At 39.6% G+C, this 17,048-nt stretch overlaps 1 protein-coding gene across 2 annotated transcripts; it reads right to left on the reverse strand.

Moving 5' to 3' along the window:
* Positions 1–4,426: 4,426 nt before the first annotated feature.
* On the reverse strand, positions 4,427–15,326 carry MGARP (mitochondria localized glutamic acid rich protein). 2 transcript variants are annotated; one of them, XM_019664046.1, is made up of 5 exons: positions 14,545–15,326; positions 10,304–10,407; positions 7,694–7,787; positions 6,577–6,627; positions 4,427–5,257 (listed from the first exon to the last, which is right to left on the reverse strand). In XM_019664046.1, the coding sequence occupies exons 1-5, from the start codon at positions 14,624–14,626 to the stop codon at positions 4,812–4,814; spliced, it is 777 nt and encodes a 258-aa protein (XP_019519591.1). In that variant the 5' UTR covers positions 14,627–15,326; the 3' UTR covers positions 4,427–4,811. The 2 variants fall into 2 exon arrangements, with proteins under 2 accessions (XP_019519591.1, XP_019519592.1); XM_019664047.1 differs by lacking the exon at positions 14,545–15,326 and adding an exon at positions 13,757–14,492.
* Between the last annotated feature and the right edge of the window lie 1,722 nt (positions 15,327–17,048).

Below are 17,048 nucleotides of genomic sequence, written 5' to 3' on the forward strand. Positions count from 1 at the left end.
ACATTGGCATGAAGCTATTTGCATGCAGCAATATCTGTAATAGCAAATACTAGAAACAACTCAAATGTCCATCAGTAGGAAACTGGCTGAGTAAACCATGGTGCTCGCACACGGAGTTCTATGCAGCCATACAGTGATGTTCAGGTGCACAGTTAAATGAAGAAAAAAAAAGGTGGAGAACTGTATGTATACTATACTACTGTTTATCTAAGAAGGAACAGTAACAAATATATATAGTTTATATCAAAATATGTAAGAAAAAATCCCCACAAAGTGGAAGGAACCAGATGGAAAGCATAGAGAGAAAAGGCAGACTTCTCTGCATACTCATATATCTTGTTACATAGATTTGACATTAGAACCAAGTAAGGAGTTTATATAATTATTAAGAAGTTTAAGGGCCGGCCGAGTGGCACGATGGTTAAGAACTGGCTTGGGACTCCAGAGGGACCCGGTTCGGATCCCACATATGAGGGCCAGTGACACTGCCCTCCACAGCTAAGATGCTGAACAACAGCTCAACCTGGAGCTGGGCTGCTGTGAGTCGCCAGCGATGGCGTAGGCTGCAGCCCCTGTGGCAGTGGGTTGCCATAGGCTACCGTATGTAGCCAGCAGCCAGTGTGAGCAGCCAGCAGCCGAAGTGAGTGGCCATCCAGAAGCCGGCGACTGATCTGCCTCACCTGGGAAGAGCGCAATGATGGTGCCAACTTGGGTCAGTGAAGCAACATCCTCCACAACTAGACTGAAGAACAAAATGACAGCAACTTGTCTGTTCCCCTTCCCGCAATTCCCCAGCACTGTTCCCATCCCCCCAATTCCCCAATTAAAAAAAAAAAGAAGTTTAAAATAGTTTTAAAAGGTAATCCTTTGAAAACAATATGAAATTGTGATTTGAGTTATGGCATAACTGCACAGAGAGGAACTGTTGCAAGTGACTTTAAATCACAGTATATAACTGTACATACATCAAGGATAAAAAGTACTCCAAAAATAAATCCTGAAGTATTTTTAGTAATTATATTATTAATGAGAGCATTTGTTATTTTGAGACTGCAGTGTGTGTGTTGTGGGACAAATCACTTGAGCAATTCTGTTGGTGTCTTTGAGATGCAAATTTCTAGAGTGGAATAGAAGATCAATCAGGTTAAATTTTAAAAACCCTGTGGTTCTAACTTTGAATTAGAAGTATCAGTACGAATTCATGATATATGTCATCTGTTTTAAAAATGTACTTAGCTCTGTCTACTCAAAGGCCTAGATGCAATGACCAACCCAGTAGCTGCAATGGACATCCCTTAATCACCGAGATTGTGGTTTAAATACTTAAATCCTTAAATACTACAATCACATTGAAAAGAAGCAGGGCTCCTTAAAGAAATAGCTGACTCCAGGTCCGGAGTAGGATATTTACATCTCATCATACCAGAAAGCAAGGAAGCTATCTAAGACTATGAGGGTTGAGTCAAAAGGATTCAGAAGCCCATTGAAGAATCTCCCATTTGTCAATGATGGGAAATTTGAGCATTAGTAAGGATAATAACTGCAATTGATTGAAGCACATAAATTATGTTTAAATGGTTCATAATGATGCTAAAAAATAATTTATCGGTCGCTTATGGAGAATTCCAGGGAGCCATCTCATTGTTTTGAAAACTGTAAATAAAGAGAAAAATCCAAGTACTTATTCTGTCTTTCCTGTTTGAACTGTATCTCAGTGTAATCAAACAGTTGGTGAAAGAAGTTCCCCTTTAGAGAAGCAGTACTGTTAATACATAAATAATGATAAAATTACAATATCACCATAACTTCCAACATCACAAAGAGAAAAACAATCAGACATTGTATATCTCCTGATGAAGTGTGAATACCACCTATGACATATTCCTGCCAAAACAATAAACCTAGCTCTGATCAAACCTCGAGATCTAAATACTGTACAAGCTAATAGGCAGCACAGGGGAGAGGAACATGTTAAAACAAAACAAAACAAAACAAAAACACAAAACCTAGACTGTGAAAAATTCTACAGGTCAAATGACCCAGTTTATTAAAAAAATAAATTGTAAAGAAAAACAAAAGAGAGATGGAGGGGGGGACCTATAGAAAGGGACTAAAGAATATACGTATTGATCAATTGCAATTTGAGGACTTTAATTGGATTCTGATTCAAAAAACAAACTGAAAGGGGGGAAAAACCCTTATGAGGCAGTTGAGGAGATATGACCCCTGATCAGATCATTAGTAATACTAAAGAATTGTTGTTGTTGTTGTTGTTGTTGTTGTTATCTTACATACAGGCAGTGGTGGTGGTGGAAGGTAAGTGGGTAGGACGATGAGTACAAGATTTGCCAAGAGTTGATCATTAATAAATTCGCATGTGGCACATGAAGATTCCTTATGCTGTTCTATCTACTTTTGTTTGAAAATTTCTGCAATAAAATGTTAAAAAGAAAAAAATATATTTAAATTATTTTTTGAAGATGAGGAAATTCTTGTCTATGAAAGACTCCTGGTGACATTATTGTGGCTCAGTAAAATACCTAGAATTGTGGTGATTCACCCTGCAATTATGAAGAAAGCCTACCAAGGATAAAGCCCAAACATTCCTGATAATAGAGCAGAATAATACAAACAACCTGGTTCTTGACAACCGAGCCACAGAATAAACCAACCCCGGAGCTGCTCGACCTCTGGGTATCTAGTTAGATGATAACTGTCTGTCTGCTGTTTACTCCATGTTGGGTTTTCTGTTCCTTGCAGCAGAACCCATCCTAACCGAAACAGTGGAGAAGAATGCTTTTTTGCGTGTGTGTTGATAACTTAAGAGTGGCACTGGGTAATATTTCTGCTCCATCTTACAGGATGTTTAGTGAAACAGCATCCCTTAATTGCGCCATAGGCCTTAGACTTATGAGTCTAATGCAGGGCTTATATTGAGACCAGTTCAAAACAAATCTAAGATACCAGCCTGTACCTTAGAGTTTGACATTGTATCATCTTCCACCTATATCCCACCCTAGTTTAGCACGGGCGAAAATCCGAGTGATCACACTGCTACAAACAGATAGGGACTAGCATTCCTCCACCCACCACCAGTGATGGGGTCCTTGCTGCCACCTCGCTGGAGGGTGATATGATTCCAGGATCCTATTCTTAGGGTCCACTTCTTAGGACTACATCCCAAGCCAATGATCCTAGGTGGAGTTCCCTAGAACAGCTTGAAGCAGGAATTTTGAGGCAGAAGATTTATTGAAAGGATGCTCTCAGGAGAATAGGGGAAGGAAAGAGGACAGGACAGGGGAGAAAAGCTAAGCAAGGATGTAATCTCTGCTGGAAACCAACTTCAGCCTGAACCACTGGTTAGCTCGGAGCAAGAACTGGCCCACAGAGTTGGCCCCACCTTTTGTAACAGGATCGCAGTTAGTCACTGTGAGTGGCCTGGAGTGACAGGGGGTGTGTAACACTCACAGCAGCTGGGAATAAATGTGCTGGTCCAGTGGGGGGGGGGAGGATCTAGGCAGATCACCAACAGCATCCACTACAACTTCCTAAGTTACTCCAAGTAATAGCCCAACTCTTCCTAGACCCTGCCTGACCTGATCTAGCCCATCCCTGCATAACCATTCTCTTTGTCTCTGAAACCATCTCCAACTACTCTCCCTCTTTTCCACTCCACTGTAGCCATACTATACTGGCCACCTTGGAATTCCTCAAATTCGTGTGTGTGTGTGTGTGTGTGTGTGTATTCGTGTGCTTCAGCTCCTTTGCCCTTCTCAGCTCCCCCATCTGGAATGATTCTCCCCCGCCCTCCCCTCCTCCTGTCCTCACATCTTCATGACTAGGTCCCTTATGCATCCTTCATGTTTTTATTCACAAGACAGCTTCTTAGTAAGACCTTCTCTGGCTACCCCATCTAAAATCACAACTCCCACATCTAACCAACACTTATAACCCCTTCACTTTCATTACTTTTCTTTTTAAACACATATCAGTATTTAACATACTATATAGTTTTCTTATTTCTTTTGTTTATTGTTTGATCATACCCTAGAATATAAACTGGAAAAGGTAGGAGTTTTTATCTTTTTATTTTTTATTTTCAGCACTTAAAACTGGTAGGTTACTGGTGCTCAGTTAATATTTGTTGAATACACGAATGAACGAAGGAATGAATGATTCCTGGCACAAAGTGTTAAGTCCTCAATAAACAGTGATTGAACTGAACTAAACAGAAATGGAAAATATGGGGACAGCCCCCGTGTAATATTGATGGGAGAAAGGACACATCTATTACTATATACAGAGTTCTCCTTAGATTACATGATTGTTTTGGATAATATTGCAACTTTCATGTGATTATATATGTGCATATGTTAATATATAATATATTATTTATACATATATTAGTGAATAAAAATAGAAGCACTAAAGATTTTCTGATTTTATTTAAATGAGTTCAAATCAAAACTCAAGAATCTAGACTTACACACACTGAAGTAAAAATAAAAGTATAGCAAAATTAACAGATAGCTCAATTCCTACGATATAAAATTTAAATCCAAAATGGAACTCTTGAAGCCCTTTACTGCACTGTCATATTCTGATCTGAGCCTAGAAAACTCTTCAGACACATAAAATCTCAAATCTCTCAATCCTGAAACCTATCAGTAGATACCAAAAATCTTCAAGGCACATTAAAGTTTTCTATAAAAGAAGTTTTTTTTTTTTCAAACTTAGATTACTAAACCTACAGAAGCACCTATCAGACTCTCTTATAGCGTTTTTTTGCTGAAGTGTAAACCAGCATGAAATTAGCCTTGAGCAGAGGTGGCCCCAGAACCCACACTGGTTTCTTCCTGTGACTCATCCTCAGCAGAGGATCCTGACTCAACTGGAGAATTTTCTTTTTCTAGTTCAGCAGATTCACCATTGCTTTCGTTCTCTGTTGTACCTTTATCATTATCAATGGCAACAGCTTCCTCCGGAGCTGCATTCGTAACCTCTGAGGGAGCTTGGGTGCTGACTTCTGCGGTTTCGCCAGTGGCTGCATTTGGAACCTCTGGCCCAGTTTCAGCACCAACTGCCGTGGTCTCCTCTGGGGCAGCCTCTACAGGGTCAGGGCCCGCTGCAGCCTCTGTTAGGACTGCGACTGTGGCATCTGGGATTTCTCCAGCAGCGATGGCCGGAGCTTCTACTGCAGATACTTCAGGGCTTTCTGAACTTGCTTTCTCTGCTCCCACAAGGTTCTCTTTTTCACCTTTAAGATGTAGTCCATTAAACAAAACATAAATTTTTTAAAAATAATTTTTAAAATTAGTTTCAGGTGTACAAAACAACATAAAGATTAAATATTTACACCCCTCACAAAGCGATAACTCCCCCAAGTCTATTACACTATTACATCTCTAACATTGTATATAGCTATTACAATACCATTGACTATATTCCCTATGCTGTACTTTACATCCTGTGACGAGATATATATATATATATATATATATATATATATATTTATTATTTTATAGTTGACATTCAGTATTATTTTATATTGGTTTCAGGTGTACTGCACAATCATTGGGCATTTATATAATGGTTGGGCACTTATTGAAGTGATTCCCCCCAATAAGTCCAGTATGCATCTGACACCCTACATGTCTTTACAACATTATTGATTATATTCCCCATACTGTATTTCACATCCCCATGTGACTACCAATTTGTACTTTCTAATTCGAATCTTCACCTTCTCCCCCTAACCCCGCTCCCATCTAGCAACCATCAGTTTTTTCTCTGGATTTATGAGTCTGTTTCTGTTTTGTGTGCTCATTTATTCTGTTCTTTAGATTGCCCATATAAACGAGAGCATATGGCATTTGCCTTCCTCTGTCGGACTTATTTCACTTAGCATAATAATCTCTAGGTCCATTCATGTTGTTGAAAATGGTAAGATTTCTTTTTATGGCAGAGTAATACTCCATTGTATAAATGTACCACAATTTCTTTATCCAATTGTCTATTGATGGACATGTTGGTTGTTTCCATATCTTGGTGCTGCAGTAAACATAGGGTTGCATATGTTTTTTCAAATTAGTGTTTTGGGTTTCTTTGGATAAATACACAGGGATGGAATTGCTGAGTCATAAGGTAGTTTTAGTTTTAGAAAGCAAAGTATTAATTGAAAGAGCATGGGAAGACAGTGGAACACTGTGCAGTCATTTAAAAAAATGAGACAGACCTATATGTACTTATATGTAAGGTCTTCAAGGTAGACTGTTAAGTAAAAAAAAACAAGGAATAGATCAATGCATACAGTTTGGTACTATTTGTATTAGGACAAAAGGGGGGGAAGTTATATACCTAGATAGTTATATTTACAAAGGCTCTTTCCGGAAAGATTCAGAAAACCTGGTGTAATTGGTTGCCTCTGGGGAGGGAAAATGGGGAATCTGCTTTTCTGTAAACCTTTTAAACCTATTGAACTTAAAAAAAATAATTTACATATATTATTTACTCAAATACAAAGATCAGGAAAATATATAGCCAACCTGTCATATGAGCATAGAAAAGCCAACTTACAAGCCGATGACTGAGGAATCACTAATCCATTCTCAACCTTGGTTCCATCATCTATAAAGTGGGGATATTAATAATATTTATCTCACAGAGCCATTGTGATGACTGATTAAAACACAATGTGTAAAAGGTGTTTAAAACCACTAAGCTGCTATAGAAAGGCTGTATTTTATTATTATTACAATCAGTCTTCTCATGATTATATGCAATAATGTTTACTGATGATATTCTGTTTCTTACTATTATCATAACTAAAAGGTTAAAACTGGTCCATGCACAACTATTATCTCTATCCCAAAATATTGATAATAATGGCATTATAGTTGAGATGGGGAACAGTGTGGTTTAACGCAAGCAGTTTAAGGCAAGAAACATACCTTAGGGCAGCGGTTCTCAACCTGTGGATCGCGACCCCTTTGGGGGTCGAACGACCCTTTCACAGGGGTCGCCTAAGACCATCGGAAAACAAAAAGATATTTACATTATGATTCATAACAGTAGCAAAATTACAGTTATAGAGTAGCAACGAAAATAATTTTATGGTTAGTGGTCACCACAACATGAGGAACTGTATTAAGGATCGCAGCATTAGGAAGGTTGAGAACCGCTGCCTTAGGGTGAAAATATAAAGTTTCTGTTCCTGTAGTTGTCAGTTTATTAATCGAATCAATGAGGGACTCAGTGTCCCTCTGCTAATGTCAAGTATACTTTGGACAAAGACACACAGGTGGTCTTAGCCAAAACTGAAAAATTAGTGTTATGGTTTGAAAAAATGAGGAAAATGAAAGATCAAGCTGCTGAGAGAGACAGATATTAACATTATGCCTGCATGAATGGAATCCTCAGCAGGGGAAAAGTAATATTACCACACAAAGAAGTCAAAAATGCTGGTCAGCAGTATCAATGTAAAACGTTTTCTTTTATCAAATGCACTCATCCAACATGTATAACAGTATTCTTTAGGTTTTGGCTGGGCTTTTCCTTTCTGAACAAACTCCTACCCAGAGCCATTCTAGATTAGGTTAGTAAACAAGCCAAAAGCAAATAGTGTTTTTTGCTAGGCTAAGATGATGGAAATCAGTGCCTTAAGGAAAAAAAAATAATAATGAATTCACTTTACCTTGAAGTGGCTGTAACTCCGCTTGGGTTTTTTCTTTCACATTTTTTATATGTTCGGTGTGTTTGGCTTGCTTTGATGTTACTGTCCTATAAGTCTGAAAGTAAACGTGTGCTTAAGTTTATTTCTTGAGCATTTTTTCCATCATGATTTATATTCATCATGCCAAGTTCAAAGGTATACAAGAATACAATTTAAAGAAGAGAAATCAATCAATGCACACCATCTATTCTTTTGTTTCCCCTTTGAAAACCTTTGTCATCGAGTAGAATGCTTTAAAAAGGAAAGATAAATGCTCTAACAGGCGTCAAAGATAAACGAAAACACACACAGTAAATAGACAAGGACAGCTTATAAGACCAATATGCTGAGTCAGCACCCTCAGTTCTCAGCACACCAAAGCAGAACCTGTGCGAAGTTCATATTCCTGAAATGACCATTCCAGCAGCAATGTGCAGCAGCAACCATTAGGGACTTATGGTTTAAGGGGCTAGAATACAGGGTAAAAAAAACCCTACTTTAGACAGAATTGAAGAGATGATGACATTAGAAAAATTCACTCATGAGTGGCCCAGAGAATCTAGCTTTTCCAAATCTAATATAGTCAAGCAGAATAGAAGAAAGGCCTGTTAGAAGAAGGGATCTCAAATTTAGACTTTGGAGGTTATTTCCAAATGATATCACTTATTTATTAAATGGAAGCATTTAAATATTCCACAACTTTTATAAACCAGTCTGGCATTATGTTGTTTACTATATGCAGATTCTCAAAAAATTGAAGTGACCTGGGCCTTTCTCAAATTCTAAGAGGTCCTACTAGTAGATTTTACTTGGAAATGAAAACCAGCTCTTGGCTACTGAGCATCTGTGGATTCAATTCACATAAATCTAACACAGAACTTGTTTTAGTACAGGACACGGCAGGGGAGGGGAGGACTAGAATACAAGTTTTCAAGTGCCTCACACCCTGTATTTCCTCCTGAAATTAGCCCAAGATTCTTAGGAATTAAGGCTTCCAACATTCAAGATGAAAACTATATAATCTTAGAGGTGGAAAGGGACTTAGAAGGGACTTATAGACCATCACTTGTCCAGCTTCCACTCCCACTGTGAGAGAACAAGGCCAGAAAAGGGCTCTTAGGAGTAGCCAGTTTATAACCTTCCATAACTTTGGCAAAGGACGATTTCGCAGACTGGAGAGGTTTGTGTCTGGCACTAGAAAACATAATTAAGGGTACAGAGGTGCCCAGGTGAAATTCAGTCTTCCAGCTTCCCACATAATTGCAAGGCCTAATCCAATATCGATTTTTCTGGAGGCCTATATCCAACAACAGTAGCCCCGGGAAGAATTCAACATTAAGCAGTAGAAAGATGATAGAAGCAAAGGAATCTGGGTATGAGTGAAAGCTCGTCGATTAGGGGAGGGCAATAACATAAGTGCCATGTTTGAGGTTTCCTGACTTCTTGAGGCTCTCAAAATACTGCAGATTAGAATATTTATTTTGGTTTGGCCATCTACATAGTCCTACAAACTGCTCCTAGTTATGACTAAAAATCCCTTTATGCAGATATCTGTAGGCTCAAACCAAAACGTAATGATTGTATGCTTTTATGGTTTCCAAAGAGTATACTTATTCTACTTTTATTCATAATGAAGATCAGATTTCGATTTACAAAGTTTATGACAAAATGGGGAATAATTCAATAGGCTTATCTTATTTAACTCACAAATGTTCCATTGTTTTAGCTCCAAAATCATATTATTAAAAGCTTTGTTTTACAGTGATTATCTGGGAGTGGAGGATGGATATGAAGACCATCCTCCTATATATAAAATTGGATATAATTTTATATATCTATTTTGAATTTTTTTAAAATTATGAATAAACATTAATTTTTTTAAATAAGAAAAGTATATAAAGATATGAAACTAATAAAAACTATGGAGACAGTAAAAAGATTGGGTAGAGGAGGGAGGAATGAATAGGTAGAGTACAGGGGATTTTTAGTGCAACTATTCTGTATGATACTGTAATGGTGGATACATGTCATACATTTATCAAATGTAAAAACCCACAGAATGTACAACGCAAAGAGTGAAGCCTAAAGTAAACTATAGACTTTAGTTAATAATGTATCAATATTAACTCATCAGTGCCAAACTAAAGCAAGATTGTTGACAGGGGAAAGTGGGGACAGGGGTGAAAGGAGGTACATGGGAACTCTGTGCTTCCTGTTCATTTTTCTAAAAACCTAAATCTGCTCTGAAAAATAAAGTCTTTGTTGTTTTTTTAAAGTTAATCTTTCAAAACAGTTCCCATTAAATGTTAATAATAGTAACTATCTTATAGAATTGTTGTAATTGTTAAATGAGCCATGAGTCTGTCATATGACACTCAAATGTCAGCTATTATTAATATTTGTGATAACACTGTTTTTATTGAAAGTCACCCATACTTACTGGTATTATGAAATGTTGATTTTTCTACTTAAAAAATCTTCAGAATCTTGTTATTTATTTAATCCCATTTCCTGTCCTTGACATTGCTTTGAGTTTAACCACAGGTTGAAAATATATGAATTGCTGAACACGATGGTTATTTCAACACTTACGTAGTATCCACCAGCACTGACCGTGACACCGACAACCAGATAGTAGATCATATTGGATCCAGGCGATCCAGGGAATTTGTTAGATGACACCCACCTAAGAGATGCTAAGAAAACAAATTTAAGCACAGTTAGCTGTGTTTAAACCACTTGAGCAAAGCTATTTTATTTTATTTATTTATATTTTAAAGATTTTATTGGGGAATTGGGGGAGGGGAACAGACAAGTTGCTGTCCTTTTGTTCCTCAGTTTAGTTGTGGAGGACGTCGCTTCACTGGCCCATGTTGGTATTATCATTGCACTCTTCCTGGGTGAGGCAGTTGGGTCGCCAGCCACTGGACGGCAGCTTATGCCAGCTCTTGGCAGCTCACATCGGCCGCCAGCCACTCAGGCTGACTGCCTGCCACTCACAGTAGCTTATGGCAGCCCACTGCAGCAGGGGCTGCAGCCTACTACGTCGCTGACTCTCAGCAGCGCAGCTCCAGGTCAAGCTGTTGTTCACCATCTTAGCTGTAGAGGGCAGTGTCACTGGCCCTCATGTGGGACCCAAACCAAGGCCCTGCTGCTTACAGCTGGTGTCCCAAGTCAACTCTTAACCAACGTGCAACTGGGCTGGCCCAAGCAAAGCTATTTTAAATAATTACATCTTAAAAATATTTCCACTCAGTGAGCCTAGACTCTATTAACATCAAGTGACATTAGCTTAAGGGAATTCAGTATTAAGAGGTAGGGTAATAATTCCACTTGACATTTTCCCAACCTAATTTGACAAGTACTTATGAAACCTGTCATTTTGATGCCTAGCATCATGCTTTTCTTGAAAGGAGTGCAGGTGTGGGTAAAGGAGAAATGACAAAAGCACTAAACAATTTTAAGCATCAAATGAGATGCATATTAGCAAAATAAATCCATTTACCGTATGTACTCCACAACAGGATTTAGTGGAAAAGATTTTTCAAAAAAATGAATTAAATATATTTGTACTTAAAATTTGCATCTAAATAAAACATTTATGTTGAAATCTAACACAGTTCTGTAAATCTGTAATACAAATGTAGATATAGGAAGAAATGTTTATTTTCTAATGTAAAGTCTTTAAACATGGGCAGTTAGAAGCTTTTTTTAAGACAAATGTTACAGCAAAGTCATATCTGGAAGAAGGACAATTCTGTAGAAACTACATAGAAATAGATAAAAGTGCTGTATTATTATATTTAAATATATTTACTCTACAGTGCTAGAATTTGTACATACTATATGCCCTGGAATTGAAATTTTTATAATAGACTCAAAGCTAGAAGGAGCTTAAAGTTCACATAGCTCAAACTCTTTATTTTGAAGATAAAAAGAAGTAGAGACATTTATTTATCCATCAACAAATACAGTTGAACACCTATTATGTGTTTGGCGTTCTTAGAAGCATTAAGGGAAAAACCATGAACAAGATGCACAGGGTTCCTATCCTCAAGTAGCTCACAGCCTAGAAAGAAGGAACAGATGTCCAGACAAATAACCACAGGCAAATAATTGCAATGCAGTATGACAAATTCTGTAATAGATATAAGCAGTAACTGCAACGCTACCATGAAAACGCAGTGAAAAAACTCAGCTCGTTGGCTCAAGGTAGCTGTCACAATTTTAAAAACATGACCTGCGTTTTAAAGCAGAGTAGGAGTTTGTCAGATAAGGGAAAGGAAAACTGCACTGTAGGGGGAAGGCACAGCATGCACCAAAGTTGTGTGACTGTGAAAGGACAAAGGAATTTGATGTGGCCTGTCATAGAGCATGGGTGTGGGGACCAGTGACTTGCAGAGGGCAAATCTTAAGACCTTTGCACTGATTATAAATCTTTGTAGTAGCAAAGTTGGAGAGATTTCATAAGTATGTTTTTAGTTTGAATATAAATGACTATCTCTTAGAAAAAAAAATTTTTCCCTGCAAATGTGCCCCAATATGGCATTGATTTGTAGTGGGGCTTTTGTTGGTTTAAAAATATATCTATTATTAAATACTGAGTGTGTAATGTTTATAGTTGTCAATGACATAAATGTCAAAAAGATTTTTTAAATAGGAAAGTAAAGAGTTAAATACAGTTATGGCAACTTTATTTAAAAGAGCAATGAAATGGGAAATACATATTCAAGAAAGATCAATTAGACAAATTTAGCATATTCATACAATAGGAAACAATTAGATATTATAATTTTTCCAGAAAAATATTTACTTACTTGAGAAAATGTTTACAATATATATTAAGTGAAAAGTTGTAGCAAAATAATCTATACAGGACCGTCCCAGATTTATGGAAGCAATGTGCCTAAGGAAAAAAATGCATGAGGGAAAAAAAAGTCTGGAATGTTATGTATACTAAAAGTAAATACTGGTATTACAGGTGACTTCTATTTTGTCTTTCTGTGTCTTTTCCAATGATCGTATTATAAATCTAAATTATTTATTCATTAAAAGTTACATTTTAAAAAGCAAAAACCGGAGAACAAAATTTGGTGAGGCAGTTAAAATTTTATCCTTCAATAAAACTGAAACAATTTTATTTTTCATCAAAGTAGAAAGAACCAAAAGGCTAATGTCCATGACTGAAGCCAAATTTCCAGTCGATAATAGTTCTTCAAGCACACAAGCAAATCGGTGCTACAAAAAAAGTAATTAGGTGAAAATTAGAGAAAGACCAGCATTGCTACAACCAATATTACTGACTACATATATAGAAATTTTAAACTTCTTTTAACTCAAGTTGGGGAGGAAATTATTTGAAACACGTGCAGCTACAACAAACAAACAAAAAAGTGTGTATGTCTGTGCGTGATGACCGTGGGGGATGCGGACAGAAAAAGCGAAAGACTAGGTCAGGGGACTCAACTTTCTCCCCACCCCCATCACAACAGCCCCGTTATCTTCAGCAGTTTAAGATGAATGGCTTCATCCATGAAAAAAATTTGCTCTATCTTACTCGGTATAAAGATCAAGGAAAACGAAGACGCCTTATTTCTGTTAGTCGTGAGGCAACTTCCTCCCACCAGCATTTTGAGAGAAAACCAAAGCTGTAGTTGGAGAGACCTTCCTTCCCTCCCACCAGCGCCGTCACCACCACAGGCCTAATCCAAGTGGGAACAAAAGGAAAAAAAATGGCCCATGGAATTTTCCGCAGGGGTCTTTCTCTCTCTCCGGCTCAAATGCACGAACTGGACCAAAGCTACCTGACAAACCTTAGGAAGTGAGGCGACGTGATGGAAACATTGAGAACTTTCTGTGAAGTGGTCTAGAAGCCTCTCCCCAATCAGGGACACGGAAAATGGAGGGGAGACGGACGAGGACTCGGAAAGAGCCGGCAGGGGCAGGACCGCACCGGAGCGCGAACCTGGTGCGATGCAAATCCCCCTAGGTTCACACTTAACGCACCTACAGTGTTCCAGGCACTATGCTAAGGCGCTTCCGTACCTGTCAATTTTTATTTAATAAGCTTCCAGCTCGCACGGCAACTTCCCCTCCAGGGAATTTCTGAATATGCTCCCTCTTCCCAAGCATTCGCACATCTAAAGGTTGTAGACACAAGGACGACCGAGCCAAACCGCTGGACAGCTCCAGGTCTATCTGCAAGCGCCAAGCAAAATGCTTCCAAGGCCGCTTCCTCGCGGGGATGCCAGGGCCCAGGCTCGCAGGTCGAGGTTGAGTTTATTTACGCAAGAGCCTTAACCGACTCGCACGGGGACGGCACTCCGTCCCGCACCCGGCATGGCTCGCTGGTCAGTGCCCACCTTCCCACTCATGCCTCTGCTTCTCCGTGAAGGTGGAGAGTGCATTGGTCCCTATAGTAATAAAAGGGGTAAGCCAAGCGTTTGTTAGCTAGGCACTTTTCTAAGCGCTTTAACTACCTATTAACCCATTGAAACTCAACCGTGATAGTCCCGTTTTACAGACGAGGAAACTGAGGTTAAATCGCTTGCCCAAGATCAAGATTCGAACCCAGGAATTCTGGCATGGATTCAGAAGCCGCGCTGGAAAGGCTCCCCACTTTCAACGTCTCCAAGAACTTCGGGGCGTCCTCCCCACGACCCTTTCCCATTTTTCCTCCCCATCTCCAACTCAGGCTCCTGCTGCTCCGGGTCGGGTTTGGCCCACCGGGTACAGATGGTTCCAGGGGCGCCCACGGGATCCGCGCGCAAGACTCCTGTCCTTTTCAGGCTTGGACAGCGGGCGAGGCGCCGGGCCCAGCGCCTGGCACTCACCGTCCTTCCGGAGGGGTGCGGGGCTGCGGGGCGTCCTCAGCGGCAGCGCCAGGGTCTTGGAGACCGCCCTGCGGAGATACATCCTGCCCGCCGCCCACTGCGCTGCAGCGTCTGTAGCCGGGAGCGCCGCGGGACGCGGGGAGCCCGGGCGAGCCCCGCCCCGGGGAGGGGCGCCGACCCCTGCCCAACACCGCCCGGGCGGCGGCTAGGAGTGGGTCGTCCGCACCATCCCTCCTCGACCTCAATCTCCAGGCTCTGCGGCTTTCTCTGAGGTCCAAGAGCTGAAGGCGGCATCTCAGGAAAGGGATGGGGAACCAAGAAGTGGCCGTCACCTGCCTGCCCCGTACTGTTCCGCGGAGTGGGATTCCTCAGAGAAGGCTGGAACTGTTTTGCGGTTCGCATCCGGAACATAGACATGGGTTAGTATGCCGGATGAAATCTGAACCCACTTTATCTCACTCATCCCGTCAGCTATCCTAGGAGCCGAAAGGGTAGCTGGAAATTTCCTGGAAATGGAGCGGTGAGCCTCAGCTTTCCATTAGAGCACTGGGTGATGTTCAAAATCGTGAAATCCCCAGGCAATGGTTGACTCTCTAGGCAATTCATAGTTACAATAACTTTACATACAAGCCCCCAAATGCTGTATATTCCCTCTATGAGATGTGAAGCTAGTATTTCCAAATCAACTTAAAATGCTAAATTATTAGTTTCTCCCCCAGATTTCAATAATTTGCCTCATTGTGGCTACAATTTGTCAGTTTGAATATGAAAACCAATAATTTATAACACTTTCTGAATGATTAATCTTTGGTAGTGACCATTTCCTACTTACAGTAATCCCTTGTGTGTGTTTGGCGCTTGACAGTTTATAAGCACTTTCACATGTTCTCCCCTTTAATTCTCACTTCAGTCCTCTGAGGGAGGAGGCAATTATTCCCTTTAGTAAACGGTGGTGGGGAGGAATGTTCAGGGACTGGTGGACATTTTTTTATTTTTTAAGGACATGAATAGTTTTTCTAGTTCCAAGTTCTCTAAGGCATGTTACAGACAAAATATTTGCTCATTTGTTATTTAACTAAACATTCCTTGGAGATTCTAGTTCTGAACGCAATTCCAACAATATTTAACATATTCTCTTTTGAAGAGTACAAGCCAATGGTCAGAGCTGCTTTTTGATTACTCAGAGTAGATAGCTACTTCTAGGGATTAAATACTTAACAAGAGCCATTAGGTAATCTTCCGGTAATGAGAGGTCAGATTTAGACTTCTAAGCAGCGTGAGAAATGACTAGACCCAGACCCTCCCCAAAGAAGTTAAGTAGTTCTTAATCAATAGTGTTGTAAAGATTATGTGGGGTGTCAGACTGGCAGTGGACTTATTAGGGAGATCGCTTCATGGACTGTGTAGATTCCTGACCACTGCACTATACACCTGAAACTGAAGTTGAATAATATTGAATGTCAACTATAATTAAATATATATATATATATGTATATATAGATATAGATATATATAGTCACAGGATGTGGAGTACAGCATAGGGAATATGGTCAATGGTAATAGTAGCAGCTATATATGATGTTAGATTGGGTGGGGTTATCACTTTGTGAGAGGTGTAAATGTTTATTACATTGCTTTGTACACCTGAAACTATTTAAAAAACAAAAAACAAAAATAAGTTAGGTAGTCCTGAAAGCAACAAAATGCGGATTAGTACTTGCTACCTTTGACCAGCATCAGGCACACATCCTGCGGCGACTAGCGATTAGCTGTCTCTCTGGTGGTGCTGAATGTTTAATGAACTGCTAGCAACTAGGACAGGTTGACAAATAAAACCAAATCAGTCCAGAGCACTCAGAACCACTTCCGCTTTGGCCATACCGGATTTAAAATTAAAAACCAAAACAAATCTGTCTACCATTACAGCTCATTCTTTCCTTTGTGTACTTAGGGCTGAATTTTGATTTGGTTGCCAGGGAAAGGAATAGTCAAAAGCAGTAAATGCATTTATACTGCATTATAGTTATTTAATGTGTTGGAAGCTCCCTTAAAAAGGGTTCTTCTGAGTAAACATTTGTAAATGATGATGGCTCCCAGGACAACTATTTCCCCTTCAGAGCTCAGTTGTAGACTCAGGGTCTGGGTGTAGTCTGAGGCCTTCCGGGTTACCCCCAAGTTCCATAGCAGCCACCTAATCTGTCAGTCCAACTGTCTATAAGTATCTGTTAAATGCCTACAGTATGATAGGGACCCTGCTAGCTGCTGGGGATTGGGTATAGTTTATTTCACCAACATTTATCAAGTATCTATTATGTGTTAGGCACTGTTCCAGGATATTCTTCAGTAAGTAAGATATGATTTCTGCAATCACTCACGGAGATTATAATTTCAGGTTAAAGAGACTGAACCAACATCTTTTCTCGGGGGTACCTGCCAACCCACCATCAATGGGGTCAATAATCACAAAGACATCTCTGACCAGATATCAATAATAAATGTAATAT

Source organism: Hipposideros armiger, unplaced genomic scaffold (assembly GCF_001890085.2).
Source record: "Hipposideros armiger isolate ML-2016 unplaced genomic scaffold, ASM189008v1 scaffold_415, whole genome shotgun sequence".
In the NCBI taxonomy this organism is placed as follows: Eukaryota; Metazoa; Chordata; class Mammalia; order Chiroptera; family Hipposideridae; genus Hipposideros; species Hipposideros armiger.